At 39.8% G+C, this 12,626-nt stretch overlaps 2 protein-coding genes across 2 annotated transcripts; both read right to left on the minus strand.

Moving 5' to 3' along the window:
• Positions 1 to 50: 50 nt before the first annotated feature.
• Positions 51 to 4,016, minus strand: psmd9 (proteasome 26S subunit, non-ATPase 9). The gene is made up of 6 exons (XM_037777764.1): positions 3,818 to 4,016; positions 3,600 to 3,699; positions 1,463 to 1,656; positions 1,246 to 1,347; positions 967 to 1,055; positions 51 to 674 (listed from the first exon to the last, which is right to left on the minus strand). Exons 1-6 carry the CDS (start codon positions 3,953 to 3,955, stop codon positions 647 to 649), a joined length of 651 nt encoding a protein of 216 aa, XP_037633692.1. The 5' UTR covers positions 3,956 to 4,016; the 3' UTR covers positions 51 to 646.
• A 1,312-nt stretch (positions 4,017 to 5,328) lies between these two features.
• On the minus strand, positions 5,329 to 12,097 carry LOC119492872 (rab5 GDP/GTP exchange factor-like). Its single transcript, XM_037777736.1, has 9 exons — positions 11,852 to 12,097; positions 9,794 to 9,980; positions 9,111 to 9,238; positions 8,718 to 8,869; positions 8,544 to 8,613; positions 8,305 to 8,440; positions 8,120 to 8,214; positions 6,962 to 7,218; positions 5,329 to 6,869 (listed from the first exon to the last, which is right to left on the minus strand). Exons 2-9 carry the CDS (start codon positions 9,949 to 9,951, stop codon positions 6,456 to 6,458), a joined length of 1,410 nt encoding a protein of 469 aa, XP_037633664.1. The 5' UTR covers positions 9,952 to 9,980; positions 11,852 to 12,097; the 3' UTR covers positions 5,329 to 6,455.
• Between the last annotated feature and the right edge of the window lie 529 nt (positions 12,098 to 12,626).

The raw sequence follows: 12,626 nt of genomic DNA on the forward strand, positions 1-12,626 counted from the left end.
ATGTGTTGAGGTGGAAATGTAATAATATATAGTCAAACAGGTGGAAAATCTTTCAAGTTCACTCAAAACAAAATCTTTAATTACATTTGGAGTAAACATTTTGGGGACGCCAAAGGTTCCCTGATTTGTTGTTGCTCTTTCATCAACATTTGAAGTGTCATATTTTTCCTCAGGTTCCATAACTGACGATGTGTCTAAGTGTATCAGTAGATGTATATTTAACTGTTCCCAAGAGTTGAAAGTATGTCTTTATTGATGATCGTAGCAAAGTTAATTATTTTTCAAAGTCTCCAGTCATCGTTTTTCAGTGTCCATCATGTCAGGTCACTGACATCTGAGGGAATCCATGATCCTGGGAGGAAGAGGCCTAAACAGTTTTAACATGTAAGATTTGAATCAGAGTAGTATAAGGTAGTAATGTTTATTCAGCTATTATTCAGTAAACTCAGCATGGCCGCTTTAACAAAATTACTGTGACATTTTATTTTCTTATATCCCCATTCTGAAGACTGCCTTTGTATGAAGAAAATAGAACCAGTTTGGATTAAGTCTGCAGTCTGTATAAAGTACAAAGTTTGAAACCATCCAAGCGTAGCAAGTGAAGGAAGGGGTTTCACAATTGAAGTTGTGCACAACGTCATGGTGATCATCGATGGATTGGAACAATGTTGCATCTGAAGAAGAGAACAAGGACAGACTTGTGAGTGATGAGAACCACTTTATACCTGCCAATCATGAATCATGCATCTGAAGGTGGACGCACTAAAGAGTATCTTACCAATGCCATTTGTTAAAGTAAAACATGCGCTAAGAGGAACATATTTGCTCAGCTCAATAGAAGCTTTTTTGTTCCTGTACGCTCCACAGCTTTCTTTGTTTCTAAACATTAGCTAATCAACGAAACTCTTAACTGATAAATGTGTGCCAATCCATATAAATGACTGTGATTGTGTGTGTAGTACTCACCCCAGCAGACCTCTGCCTGACCATCGCTGTGGAGTCAGGCTCATCTGAGCTTTCTGGCCATCCCGAATGACTGCGACACGTAATGGTTTCTGTAGAAGGACATGATATTGCAGGTTACACTCTAGATATTAAGTGTGTTCAGCAAAATGTAAGCTATGGTTGGGCAATGAGAAAAAAAGATATAAGGTGAATACCAATACTTAATTCTAACAAAAAGCATAATAGGCATCAAAAAGTCAAACCGAAAAAAGCAGCTTTAAGATTATGTCAGTAGCTTACCCCTTCACTGCGTTGTACCACAGAAGCAATATTCTGGAGGTTCTGAAAGTTCTCCGTGGTCACAGAACCAAACTCAATGACTTCATCACCAACTCTGAGCCCCTGTGGAAAGAAACAACCAATAACAGCTTCATTTCATTGAATTCTCAACTTCAAAGAATTCTACTGGTTTATCTGAAACAACTACCAGATACAAAGCATAGTTCACGTCACTCACAGCTTTGCAGGCGGGTGAGCCTTGTGTCACAGCATCCACCCGTGCGAAGGGAGGTGGAAGAGTGACCTGCTGCTCCATCGGCTCCTCCAGGGCTCCTGCCTCGTCCCCTTCCCGCTTGGCTTTCTCTCTGGCATGCAGCTTGTGTAGGGCTTCTTCTATCTCCACCATGATGGCCTTGTGATCATTCTGCAGGCCTGAAAAGACATGATCAAAGCTTGAAAATTAAAATAATCATTAGTCCGCCCCCTTTTCTTGGAATACACTGCAAGCTAAGTTGAAACTGGGAAATCTGATTACTTTTGATGAATTTAAAACATTAATGAAAGACCTAGAAGCAGAGTCAATCTGGAGCCGTCTGTGTTTCTGAATATTTTCACTTTAAAGGGACTGTTTGTAACTTTTTAAGCGTATAAATGTAGCGGGTCGGCACACATGCGCGTTCGCATATGCGCGCTCGCGTGTGGCCGGAGCCTCGTCTCCGCTGCCTGCTCTCCTTCACTCAGACAGCGCGCGCGTCCTCGCTGTCTCGCTCCACCTCTAGACGTGAACGCGCGCTCACTACACACTGCAGAAGAGTTAGTTTAGCTCTGAGAATATCTAGTGAATGTAGAGTGGACGTTTGTGCAGAAATAACTGCTGCAGCTCCTCCAGACCAAGAGGATTTCCGTGTCTTGTGAAGTGACGGGGCTCCTCAACGAGTTACGTTATCGTCTCGTTACCGACCGGGTGCCGGTGCCGGCTGCGGTCGGGAGGCATAACGTAACTCGTTGAGGAGCCCCGCTGCTGAAGCCTGCGCTGAGCAGGAAAAGCCAACACTAGGATCAGCAGTGATTCATGGAGAGACCTTCGTCTGGTCAGCTAACATTACTGCCAAGCAGCTGAAATATAGAGTGATATTGTGCTTTTAGCTGACGTCTGTCGCCTCACTGTTTTGAGCGATGCTCGTTCATGTCTATGTAGAGCGAGCAAGCGCGAGCTCGACGCTGACTTTCGTTGATTTCACGGCCACAGGTGTCGCTATTAAGCAGCATTTCTGAATCTTACAAATAGTCCCTTTAACATTGGCTTCAAACACTTGATTTTAAGGTGTTTTGTATGACATTATGCTATGTATTTATTTTGCATTTGTTTTATGTTGTGGCATCTGAAACTTTAATGTATGTTTAAATGCTGCTGTCTTGGCCAGGTCTCTCTTGCAAAAGAGATTCTTAATCTCAATGAGTACTTCCTGGTTAAATAAAGGTTGAAGGGACTATTTGTCGCGCTTGCTCGCTCTTGCTCGCTCTAAATATACCTGGACGAGCATCGCTCAAAACAGTGAGACGACACACGTCAGCTAAAACCACAATATCACTCTATATTTCAGCTGTTTGGCAGTAATGTTAGCTGACCAGACGAAGGTCTCTCCATGAACATGATTTAGATCTGATCTTAGTGTTGGCTTTTACTGCCTCAGTGCAGGCTGAGGCAGCGGGGCTCTGCAGCGTGTCTCCCTGCTCTCTCCGCCCGCAGCCGGAGAGAGCAGGGAGACACCGGCACCCGGTCGGTAACGAGACGATAACGTTATTAGCTGAGGAGCTCCGTCACTTCACAAGACACGGGAAACCTCTGTTGGTCTGAAGGAGCTGCAGCATTTATTTCTGCACAAACGTCCACTAGATATTCTCAGAGCTAAACTAACTCTTCTGCAGTGTGGCGTGAGCGCGCGTTCACGTCTAGAGGTGGAGCGAGCTGAGAACGCGCGCGCTCTCTGAGTGAAGGCAGGCAGGCAGAGGAGGAGAGGCAGCGGCCACACGCGAACGCGCATATGCGAGAGCGCATGTGTGGCGACCCGCTACATTTATACGCTTACAAAGTTACAAATAGTCCCTTTAAATAAAAAATAAAAATAATACAGTAAGAAAAAAAATACCAAGTACTGATTCTGGTTTCAATAACATCCCTATACCATACTGATAGGATGGAGAATGTAGTTTGGAGATTATAATTGGGGCATTGTCTACTACAGTATAACTAAACATCATACAGTGTACTATCTACTAACATTTGTGTTACTGGAAGTTGAGTGACAAAGTGACCCTATTTGTGCCCTACTATCAGAGAAAACACTGGAAACAACAAACAGGTTTCTGCTCACAGGAAATACTGTGTCTTGCTGTCCTGATCTGGTATACATTAACATCTGCTCTGGGGAAGCCCTCTCCGTCAACCAGGGGACCTTCAACACCGACACCTTGCTGGAAACAAAGAGAGGTAAACACAGAAAGCATGTTTATGAACTAACATCACATCCACAGTATGCTACTGTAGGGTTAGCTCTGCAGTGCGTCATGTCTGTGTTACTGATAAACTCACGTCTTCCAACACGTCGTAATAAGCCTTTATCTGCTCTTCAATGTCATCTTTCTTTTTAACAAGGTTCTTTACATCATCCATTGTTATATCAGACTTTCCAGCACTGTTTTCCACATTGTTCTCCCCTGTCATCTTCATGGCTGCACAGCTGAACGCACATCCGGGCTCCTCAGTGACAAGTGTTTTTATTCTTCTTCTTCTTTCTGGTAGGTTTACCACAGAGTAGACCTTTTACCGCCCCCAAGTGGTGAATGAAATGAATGTGCAGTCCTGTGGCCACCAAACACTTTACAACCAGGGAATGAAATTAGCACCTGCCACCTGCCTTTTTTGTGCTGGACATGTCCACAGTATATGTAGGATAGAAGCACTATTCCCTTCACATCTCCAGTGAGAGTCTGTTGGTATCAATTTCCACTTATATAATTGTATTATTGTACAATTGTATTATTTTCAGTTGAATTAACCTATTCCCAATTTCTTTGTACATTGTGTTGATATTACTCAAACATGACTTCCAATCCACAGGAGATATGTCCATAGCCATGTCCCCTGTCCATTGTTTTTTGTTTTAACTTTGACCAAAGGGTCACGGTTCCTCCACCTTTTTAAAATAATTGTAAATGTATATAGGAGCATTTGCATGTCAAATTCTATAAATAATATTTAATTGAATATGACCGCTGGAATTGACACCAACATGACATGAGGACGACTCGTACTAGTAACCTTTTTTTTTTGTTTTTTACGGATATTATTTTCCTTCTAACCTATGACCAGGGAATGAAATTAGCACCTGCCACCTCCCGAATACAGAGTAAATGTTGGCTGTGGCAGGTAAAACGTTCAGGTCACCTGCCACCATGGCAGATAGGTTTTCCTTATATTAAGAAATATTAGTTTTAAAAAGCAATTCCTAAATAAAAAAACCTTGGATTAAGGTTACATGATCCGTATTTCTACTGTCTGTTACCACTGACTCAGTGTTTACTAGGGGTGGATGAAAATATTGAGTATTGCAATATTGTGTTTTGTGATACTGTATTAATTCTCAAAAACTCTGTATTGAATTCTAATTAATAGTCTACATGCAAAGATGAACTCAGAAAATACTTTACTTTTATTTGCAAAGATATGCAAATGCAGATCCTACTATTCTGATTGCATGAAAAAAGTTAACTTTTTTTATGCTCAGATTTTATGCATATAGCAGTGTTATTTATACTATGATAGTTTTCCTAAAATTAGATTTTTAAAAAATCGTAATATATCGCCTTACTTACAGTATCGCAATATATCGCAATATACTGCATCGTAACCCCTGTATCGTGATACGTATCTTATCGCCAGATTCTTGCCAATACACAGCCCTAGAGTTTACGATTCTAAAGCCCTCTAGATAGACTTCAGAAGTGGCAGACAAAACAATTGTGTGGCTAGTAGAAATGTTCAGTGACCTGCCACAGTGACACATGAAAAAAAATAATTTTAGACCCTGTTTACAACCCTTGTTTCATTTACAAGATGGTCTTTTTAATATATAGTATGTTCAGAGTAAGTATTTAGCTCCTGCATGGCATACAAACATGTAAAAATATAAGTCATTGGCTATAACTAGTGGAAGAGCATTTTCAGTATTAAGTCATCATATTTCAGTTTATATTTGTGTTTTTCCTTTAAATAATGTTTTTTTTTGTGATATATATATATATATATATATAAGTCAACAAAACCTCCCACTTCCTACTTTACAGTCAATTTTCATTATTCAAAACACATCTAAATCAGTTAAGCATTGGATTTAACCTAGTAATTTAATACATGACTTTGCAAACAAGCAAATAACTAATAATGAACTGTAGACCAAATGATTGCTGCTGATGGTCTGCTCAAATCCACCAAACACAAAACCCCCAAACACATATTATTAGATCATATAAGTCAACTTTAATATAATATTGGATAAAATAATTGATCGTAACGTAAAACCCTATAATTTCTTCAGTAACCTTTTAACAGTTGTAAACAACGCATACTTTCTGCACACTAACGCAGAAGGCAAAATGTGTTACAAAGTGTTTTGCACCAGTTATTTCATCTTCAAGGCAGCATGTTGAGAACAGTTCCACAAATGGAAAAGCATGGTTTAACTAAAAACACCCCCTGACTTGTAGTGGTCTACAACTGCCATCTAACATTTACTCGTGTAGCATTTTTTTTTTTATTTCACAGCTGTCTACATAGAGGCACATTGGTATAAACTATTAGAAAAAAGTGAATATATAAGCTCTCTTTAAATGTTAGGTGATATCCCCAAGTGCTGTGTACCCTGAGTGCTTAAATATGAATTTTGATCACATTTGTGGTAATAAATTGGAATGTATTTCTAATGGTCTTCATCCTCAAATAGGATACAAGTGCAAATCTTTATTAAAGTCATTAAAAACCTCTGTGTGCTCTCTGATACCAAAAAAAGATTCCTTCAAGAAGTTTTCCTTCATGTTCAAAAGCTTTCTGTGGTTGGAATGTGTCCAAGTCTGGCGCTGGAATATAAATCAGTTTATTTTGCAGCCTACATAAATTAGTGCTGATGATTAAAAAGAGTCAAGTACCAGGTTAGGTGTTTTTGTTAATAGAGCTAACAGTCTGTATCTTGTGGACCTGCATGTTGATCCGCAAGCACCAGCACTGACTCGTCTTTGTCGTCCCCTTGCGGTGATGCATCAAGAGATGAGGATGACAAAGACTGTGAGAGCTCAGCCTGAGCAGTTATCTCCTTCTGTACCAGAGCAAACTGGGCTGTTGCCTCATCCAGTTGGGAATGAACAGCTTTGACCCAATTTTGTAGCTGCACGTTGAGAGCATCCACCCCTTGGTTCAGCTTCTCTTGTCTGCCATTTAGCTCTTCTATCAGATGTTGTGTGTCACTGGAAACCTGCTGCCTCTTTCCTGCAGAGGGAGCCCGCTGACGCAGCATGTAGCCCTCAAACTCCCCTGGACTGAGGTTGAGTGCTGGTCCATCCAGCTTTTCGATGAAGACCACAGCACAAGACTAAAACAGGGGACAAGTGCAAAGGCATGAGTGATCAGCTGACCTTGTTATACAACACCTTGTGGTGTACGTTGGATGAGTAGCTTACTTACCAAATTTGTGAAATAGTAGCCGCTCTCTCCTGCCATCAGACTGTGAGGGAGACCAAAACGAATCACATATTGCATGTTGGAGTGCAAGCGAGGTGGATTGGCCTTCAGTACCACATAAACCAAGCCTGACAGGAAGTCATCAGCATTAGCGGGCTCACTGTTCGAGGTGGAGAGCGCTTCAAAGACATGCTGACTGCATTTGGACACGCATGCAAGTTTGTCCTGTGGCGCTCTTTTGGCATCCATTTCAATTATGGCTGTTAAAAAAAAATCAGAGGGCAGAACATAATGTTAAAGACTAGCATTTCAGCCCATAGACTGTATAGAAAGAGGGACGACATGACAACTCCCCAAAAGTGAAGCCAAAACATCTCAATTGCCCCCTGGTGGCTGGCTGCAGTATAGGTCATAAAGCAGAAGTGGATGGGACATGGGCCAAACTAAAAAGTCAAAGTACATGTCAAATAATGTTTTCCCAAAGATGGTTTCTGTCATTTTAGGTAGTTCTTAAAATGCTGCTGTATGTTCAAGTGTTCATTTTTCTGATATCTTTGGCTTTAATTAGTATATTTGAGGCTATAAGAAGGGGGTGAGACATCTTGATTGACAGCTGCTCTGAGTGAAGTACTCGTGGAGTTGAAGTTCGGGAATTGTACGAGAGAGGAGACTAACTTTCCATACGCCGTTGATATTTTGGCTTCACTTTTGTACAGAGGAAGGAAGTGGAAACGTGTTGTCCATCTATATATACAGACTATGTTTCGGACCTTATAATGACCTTACAGCATATGGAAAACTTTCTGCCATGAGCTTAAAGGAATAGTTCAACATTTTGGGAAATATACGTTCTCTTTCTGGCAGAGAGTTAGATGAGGAGATCAATACCACTCTCATGTCTGTCCATTAAATATAAGGCTACAGCTAGCCTTCCTCTGTCCAAAGGTAACAAAATCTGCCAACGAACACCTCTAAAAATCACTAAATTAACATGTTGTATTGCATTTGTTTAATCAAAAGAAAAACTGTGTAAAAAAAACAATGCACTGGTTTACGGTTACATTTATATTGCTCTTCTCATCTAACCCTTCCCCAGAAAGTGAATAAGCATATTTCCTAAAATGACAATCGATTCCTTTCACTACTGAAGTTGTGAATCACCTGTTATAGCAGGCAGAAAGGGGTCGCCTGTGACTCCAGTCTTTTTATCAGGAAAAGGTACGCTCAGCATCTGCGGAGTGATCCAGTTTAAGGAGCTGCAAAGTAAAGACATCGGTGTCAAACGGAAGCTTTAGGTGAGAGGTTTTGATGAAATACAACCCAGGCGACTTGTATATAAGGGTTACCGGATCCTCCTCTGGAGAGCCAGGTCCTTCTGTTCATCATCACAGCTGTCATGGCAGAAAACCCATTTGTGCAACCGTGTCATTATTAACTTCTCTATATGCTCCATTATCTGAGTGACCTGAGCCTCAGGAAAACCTGAAAATAAAATAAAATATGCAGTTATAAAATAGCAACACATTAAAATGCTCATGTTTTCAGAATAAACAGCCCAAGAAGTGTTGAACTGATCTGTACTCACTGCTAAAATATTCAGCAAAAGACTGGTAGAAATCCTGCACATGATCTGACTGCTTCTCTATCGGCAGACCCTGTAAAGATGATGAGAAGCTGTGATCAGAACAGCTCTGTCATATCAAAAAGTTAATGGGAAGTTATAAGAAGTGTAATGTTAAACATTTATATAGATAATTACATGGTATGCCTCCATTGTGTTGAGGAAAGCTGTACATCGGGACTGCAAGCGCTGGGAGGAAGGGCTCTTTAGTATCTTCAGGAAACCAGTGAAGTCCCCGGGCTCGAGGCTCTGATAAGCTTTTAACACATGTGCGCGGCTTTCAGAAGACTCTAGAGGGATGTGGATGTTATAAAAGATAAATAAGTAAACATGTTTTAAAACCGAAGCATGATACTCTCAGAATTGCCAATTAGCAGCAGTTTGCAGTACACTGATTGCACTTTTCTATTCTGCCTTTGTCAGTCAGTTACTAGTTCTCTTAGCTGCAAGACAACACAACCAAACATTTTGAAGATAGCTTTTTTACTTTGATGGCACTGAATCAAAATACACAAAGATAAACAGAACTACCTGGACGTTTAGGAGGCGATGGGCTGCCCCAGAAGAGTCTCCTCATTGTATTAATTCGACGACCCTTCTCTGTGCTTTTCTTCTCCTCAAATTTGGAGAAGGTGAGAGGAGTTCCATCATTGCTCGGCCTACAAGGAATGACAACATTAGACGCCCTAATCTCAATCCAGTTTAAAACAAAAGCACTAAAGTTGTCTCAGGCTGAAAGTTAGAAGAGTTAGAAGATATTCAGTCATATTAATAAAGCATTTAGGATGAATCCATCAATAGTTACTTACATATGTATTAGCAATTATTTCATTAATGTAGTAACCCTTACATATCCAGTTGGCACTAATATTAACTTCATAAATTAGAACATTTATATTGTAATTTTATTTTCCCATTAATATGTATGATTAATATGCATAACAATGTCCTCCAATGTCTATTCAGGTAATCATCAATGGTGCAACTATGAAGTTTCTATCATGTGTTGTTTGACCCCCATCCTACCAACATATTGAACATACAAGGACTACCGACTGGGGCAAGAATATACTACTGTAAGAAACAACCATCATAGCAGAATTAGTAAGATGTGACTCATCTATACACTGATCATACCAATCATCACAGTCACCACAGCTGACAAACATGTCCCCTTTGAGTCTGAATGACTGTTATAAGCAGCGTGTGTTTACCTCGCGTCTTGCCTCGAGGCTCCAGCTGAACGTGCTTTCTCTCTCCAGCACTTGGAGCAGAAGCCTTGCCACGCAGGGTTTCCATAATACCCACAGGCGTTCTTGCAGAGGAGCTCCTGCTGAGAAACTCTGATTCCTCTTTGCTTATCTGTCGACATTGTAGAGCTCTTTCATATACTACTCCCACCTATTGGACACAAACAAACCGCTTTTCAACATACTCTGTAGGTCTAATATTATTCCTTTGAGAGCTAAAACCTTTAAAAGGAAACTCAGTTTGTTCTGCATTTGTGACTGTAGGGAACTAAATCTGCACCAGCCTAGTGTTCACTATAGCCAGGCTGTGCTAAACTTTTATTGACCCTGTTCCTGCATCATGCTGACATCATGCAACTAGGACACACAACGCTGCATATTAAAACCCCTAAAACACTCCTTTCCTATGCTCTAAACGTTAGGATTTCTAAATGTGTTGTCATGAAGGGGATGGAAATTGTTATTTTGCTTAAACTGATTAAATTTGAGATATTGTCAGATTCTGCTTCAATGAAAACCACAGCTACTTTCATAAAAAGTCAAAAACAAGTATCAAAAACACTTGACAACTGACAAATATAGTGTTGTGTGTATTAATAACTTACATGGATAGATTGTTGTGTAAATTACAAACAAATCTGTTATCCAGTAAAGTAAAAAAAGAGATTTGCACTCAGATTTTCAAGGACAAAAGATTGCTTTAATGATAAAGATTTTATCACTGTTTTTCTAAATTAAAGTTCATTGACAGTGAGGTTTGACAGAAGAGATTAAGCTAAACTATACAGCAAAGTGCAATATCAGCAGTATATACAGTAGGTGTTACTATTAAATGCCAAGCAAGCTTGTATACTAGGGCTGGGTATCGTTTATACCAGTACCAGTACCCTTAAAGTGATACAGATACCAATAGTAAGTAGTAGTATTAGTAGTAGTAATAGTAGTAGTAGTAATAGTAATAGTAGTAGTAGTAGTTGTAGTAGTAGTAATAGTAGTAGTAGTAGTAGTAGTTGTAGTAGTAGTAGTTGTTGTAGTAGTAGTAGTAGTAGTAATAGTAGTAGTAGTAGTAGTAGTTGTAGTAGTAGTAGTTGTTGTAGTAGTAGTAGTAGTTGTTGTAGTAGTAGTAATAGTAATAGTAGTAGTAGTAGTTGTTGTAGTAGTAGTAGTAGTAGTAGTAATAGTAGTAGTAGTAGTAGTACAAGTAATAGTAGTAATAGTAGTTGTAATAGTAGTAGTAATAGTAGTAATAGTAGTTGTAATAGTAGTAGTAATAGTGGTAGTAGTAGTAGTAAAAGTAATAGTAGTAGTAATAGTAGTTGTAATAGTAGTAGTTGTAGTTGTAGTAGTAGTAAAAGTAATAGTAGTAGTAATAGTAGTAATAGTAGTTGTAATAGTTGTAATAGTAGTAGTAGTAATAGTAGTAATAGTAGTTGTAATAGTAATAGTTGTAGTTGTAGTAGTAGTAAAAGTAATAGTAGTAGTAATAGTAGTAATAGTAGTTGTATTAGTAGTAGTAGTAGTAGTAGTACCAAGAGTAGTTCATTTGATACCATTTTTTCTACTTGATTTGATAGCTATCATGTGAATGGAAGCATTCAGTTGTGTAAAATAACACCATTTATGGTTTCTCCTACTTTGCTTTTAACAGTTAAATCCTTCACTAGAGATCTCTTTCATGTACCTCACCTGCTAGCTAAGCTATTAACTGTTATGTTGAAACTTTTTTTCAACAATATCTAAAATTATCAATAGTCTAAAAGCTGAACAGACAGTTGACTTTTTAAGGTCAGATTAAATTCCCTGTTAGAAGCTCAGTAAGAGCTCTGCTGACTGTCAGCTGAGCGGATTGCTGGAGATAAGAACTAGCTGCTGGCTAATGTTAGCTACCGTCGACTGGCTAAACATGACAACTATTTAACTCATCTAGTTAGGTTAAATGTATAAACTAATTCAACTGGTCTCGCAGTTAAAAAGCTAGTATCCATGAGGATAAAGGTCCTAATTATTGAAATATCCTCTCACCTGTCAGCTGGTGAGATCATAACCAGCTTCCTGATCTATCGCGGTGCTTTCTGGTTAATTATCCGTCACAAACTCATCATAACTTAAGTTACAACGACAACAATAAGTCTTCAGACCATCGGTCAATGAGATGTTGTTACAAAAGTAGGCAACTGTTAGCGGAAACTTCACGGTGAACTAGTTTAATACGCAGAAAAATCAGCTGCTTTCAAACCTGCGCAACCGGTAGTGATGTGACGGTCGCGAACGAGCCGGTTCAAAGAGCCGGCTCTTTTAAGTGAACGATAATGGCACGTGTCCACACGGGCGTTTTTTATCGCGAGAGGACGCGCCGCTTCCCAGCATTGGACGCTTGGTGGGCTGTCACTACAAACAAGGCACTAGGCTCCTGATTGGATGGAAGCTTTCCCGCCGTGGGCTGCTGCTCCCACCCTTCAAACTGGAAACAGTATGGAGGCTCATTTGGAAACTTTCTTCTCTTATTTCACCCAAATAGTTCACTGAAATGGGTTTCTGAGAACATTTGAGGCGATAAAATAAGCCCTGTTGCTAAATCTGTCTTTATTTTGGATCAACAACGTTTATTTTAAAAGATTCTCGGAAGTTTCGAGAGGTGGGGAGTCGCGTCGGACGTGATCTGCATAAAGTAGACTAGCCCTCAACTTTATGCAAATGAGGAGCGGGTGTCGTGACGCTCCGTTTCTCGAATCGCGACACCACGCTATCAGAATGCATTGCACGGCTGCTTTCATAGACAATGAATGGGGAGCGTGGA

This window comes from Sebastes umbrosus, chromosome 8, assembly GCF_015220745.1.
Source record: "Sebastes umbrosus isolate fSebUmb1 chromosome 8, fSebUmb1.pri, whole genome shotgun sequence".
In the NCBI taxonomy this organism is placed as follows: Eukaryota; Metazoa; Chordata; class Actinopteri; order Perciformes; family Sebastidae; genus Sebastes; species Sebastes umbrosus.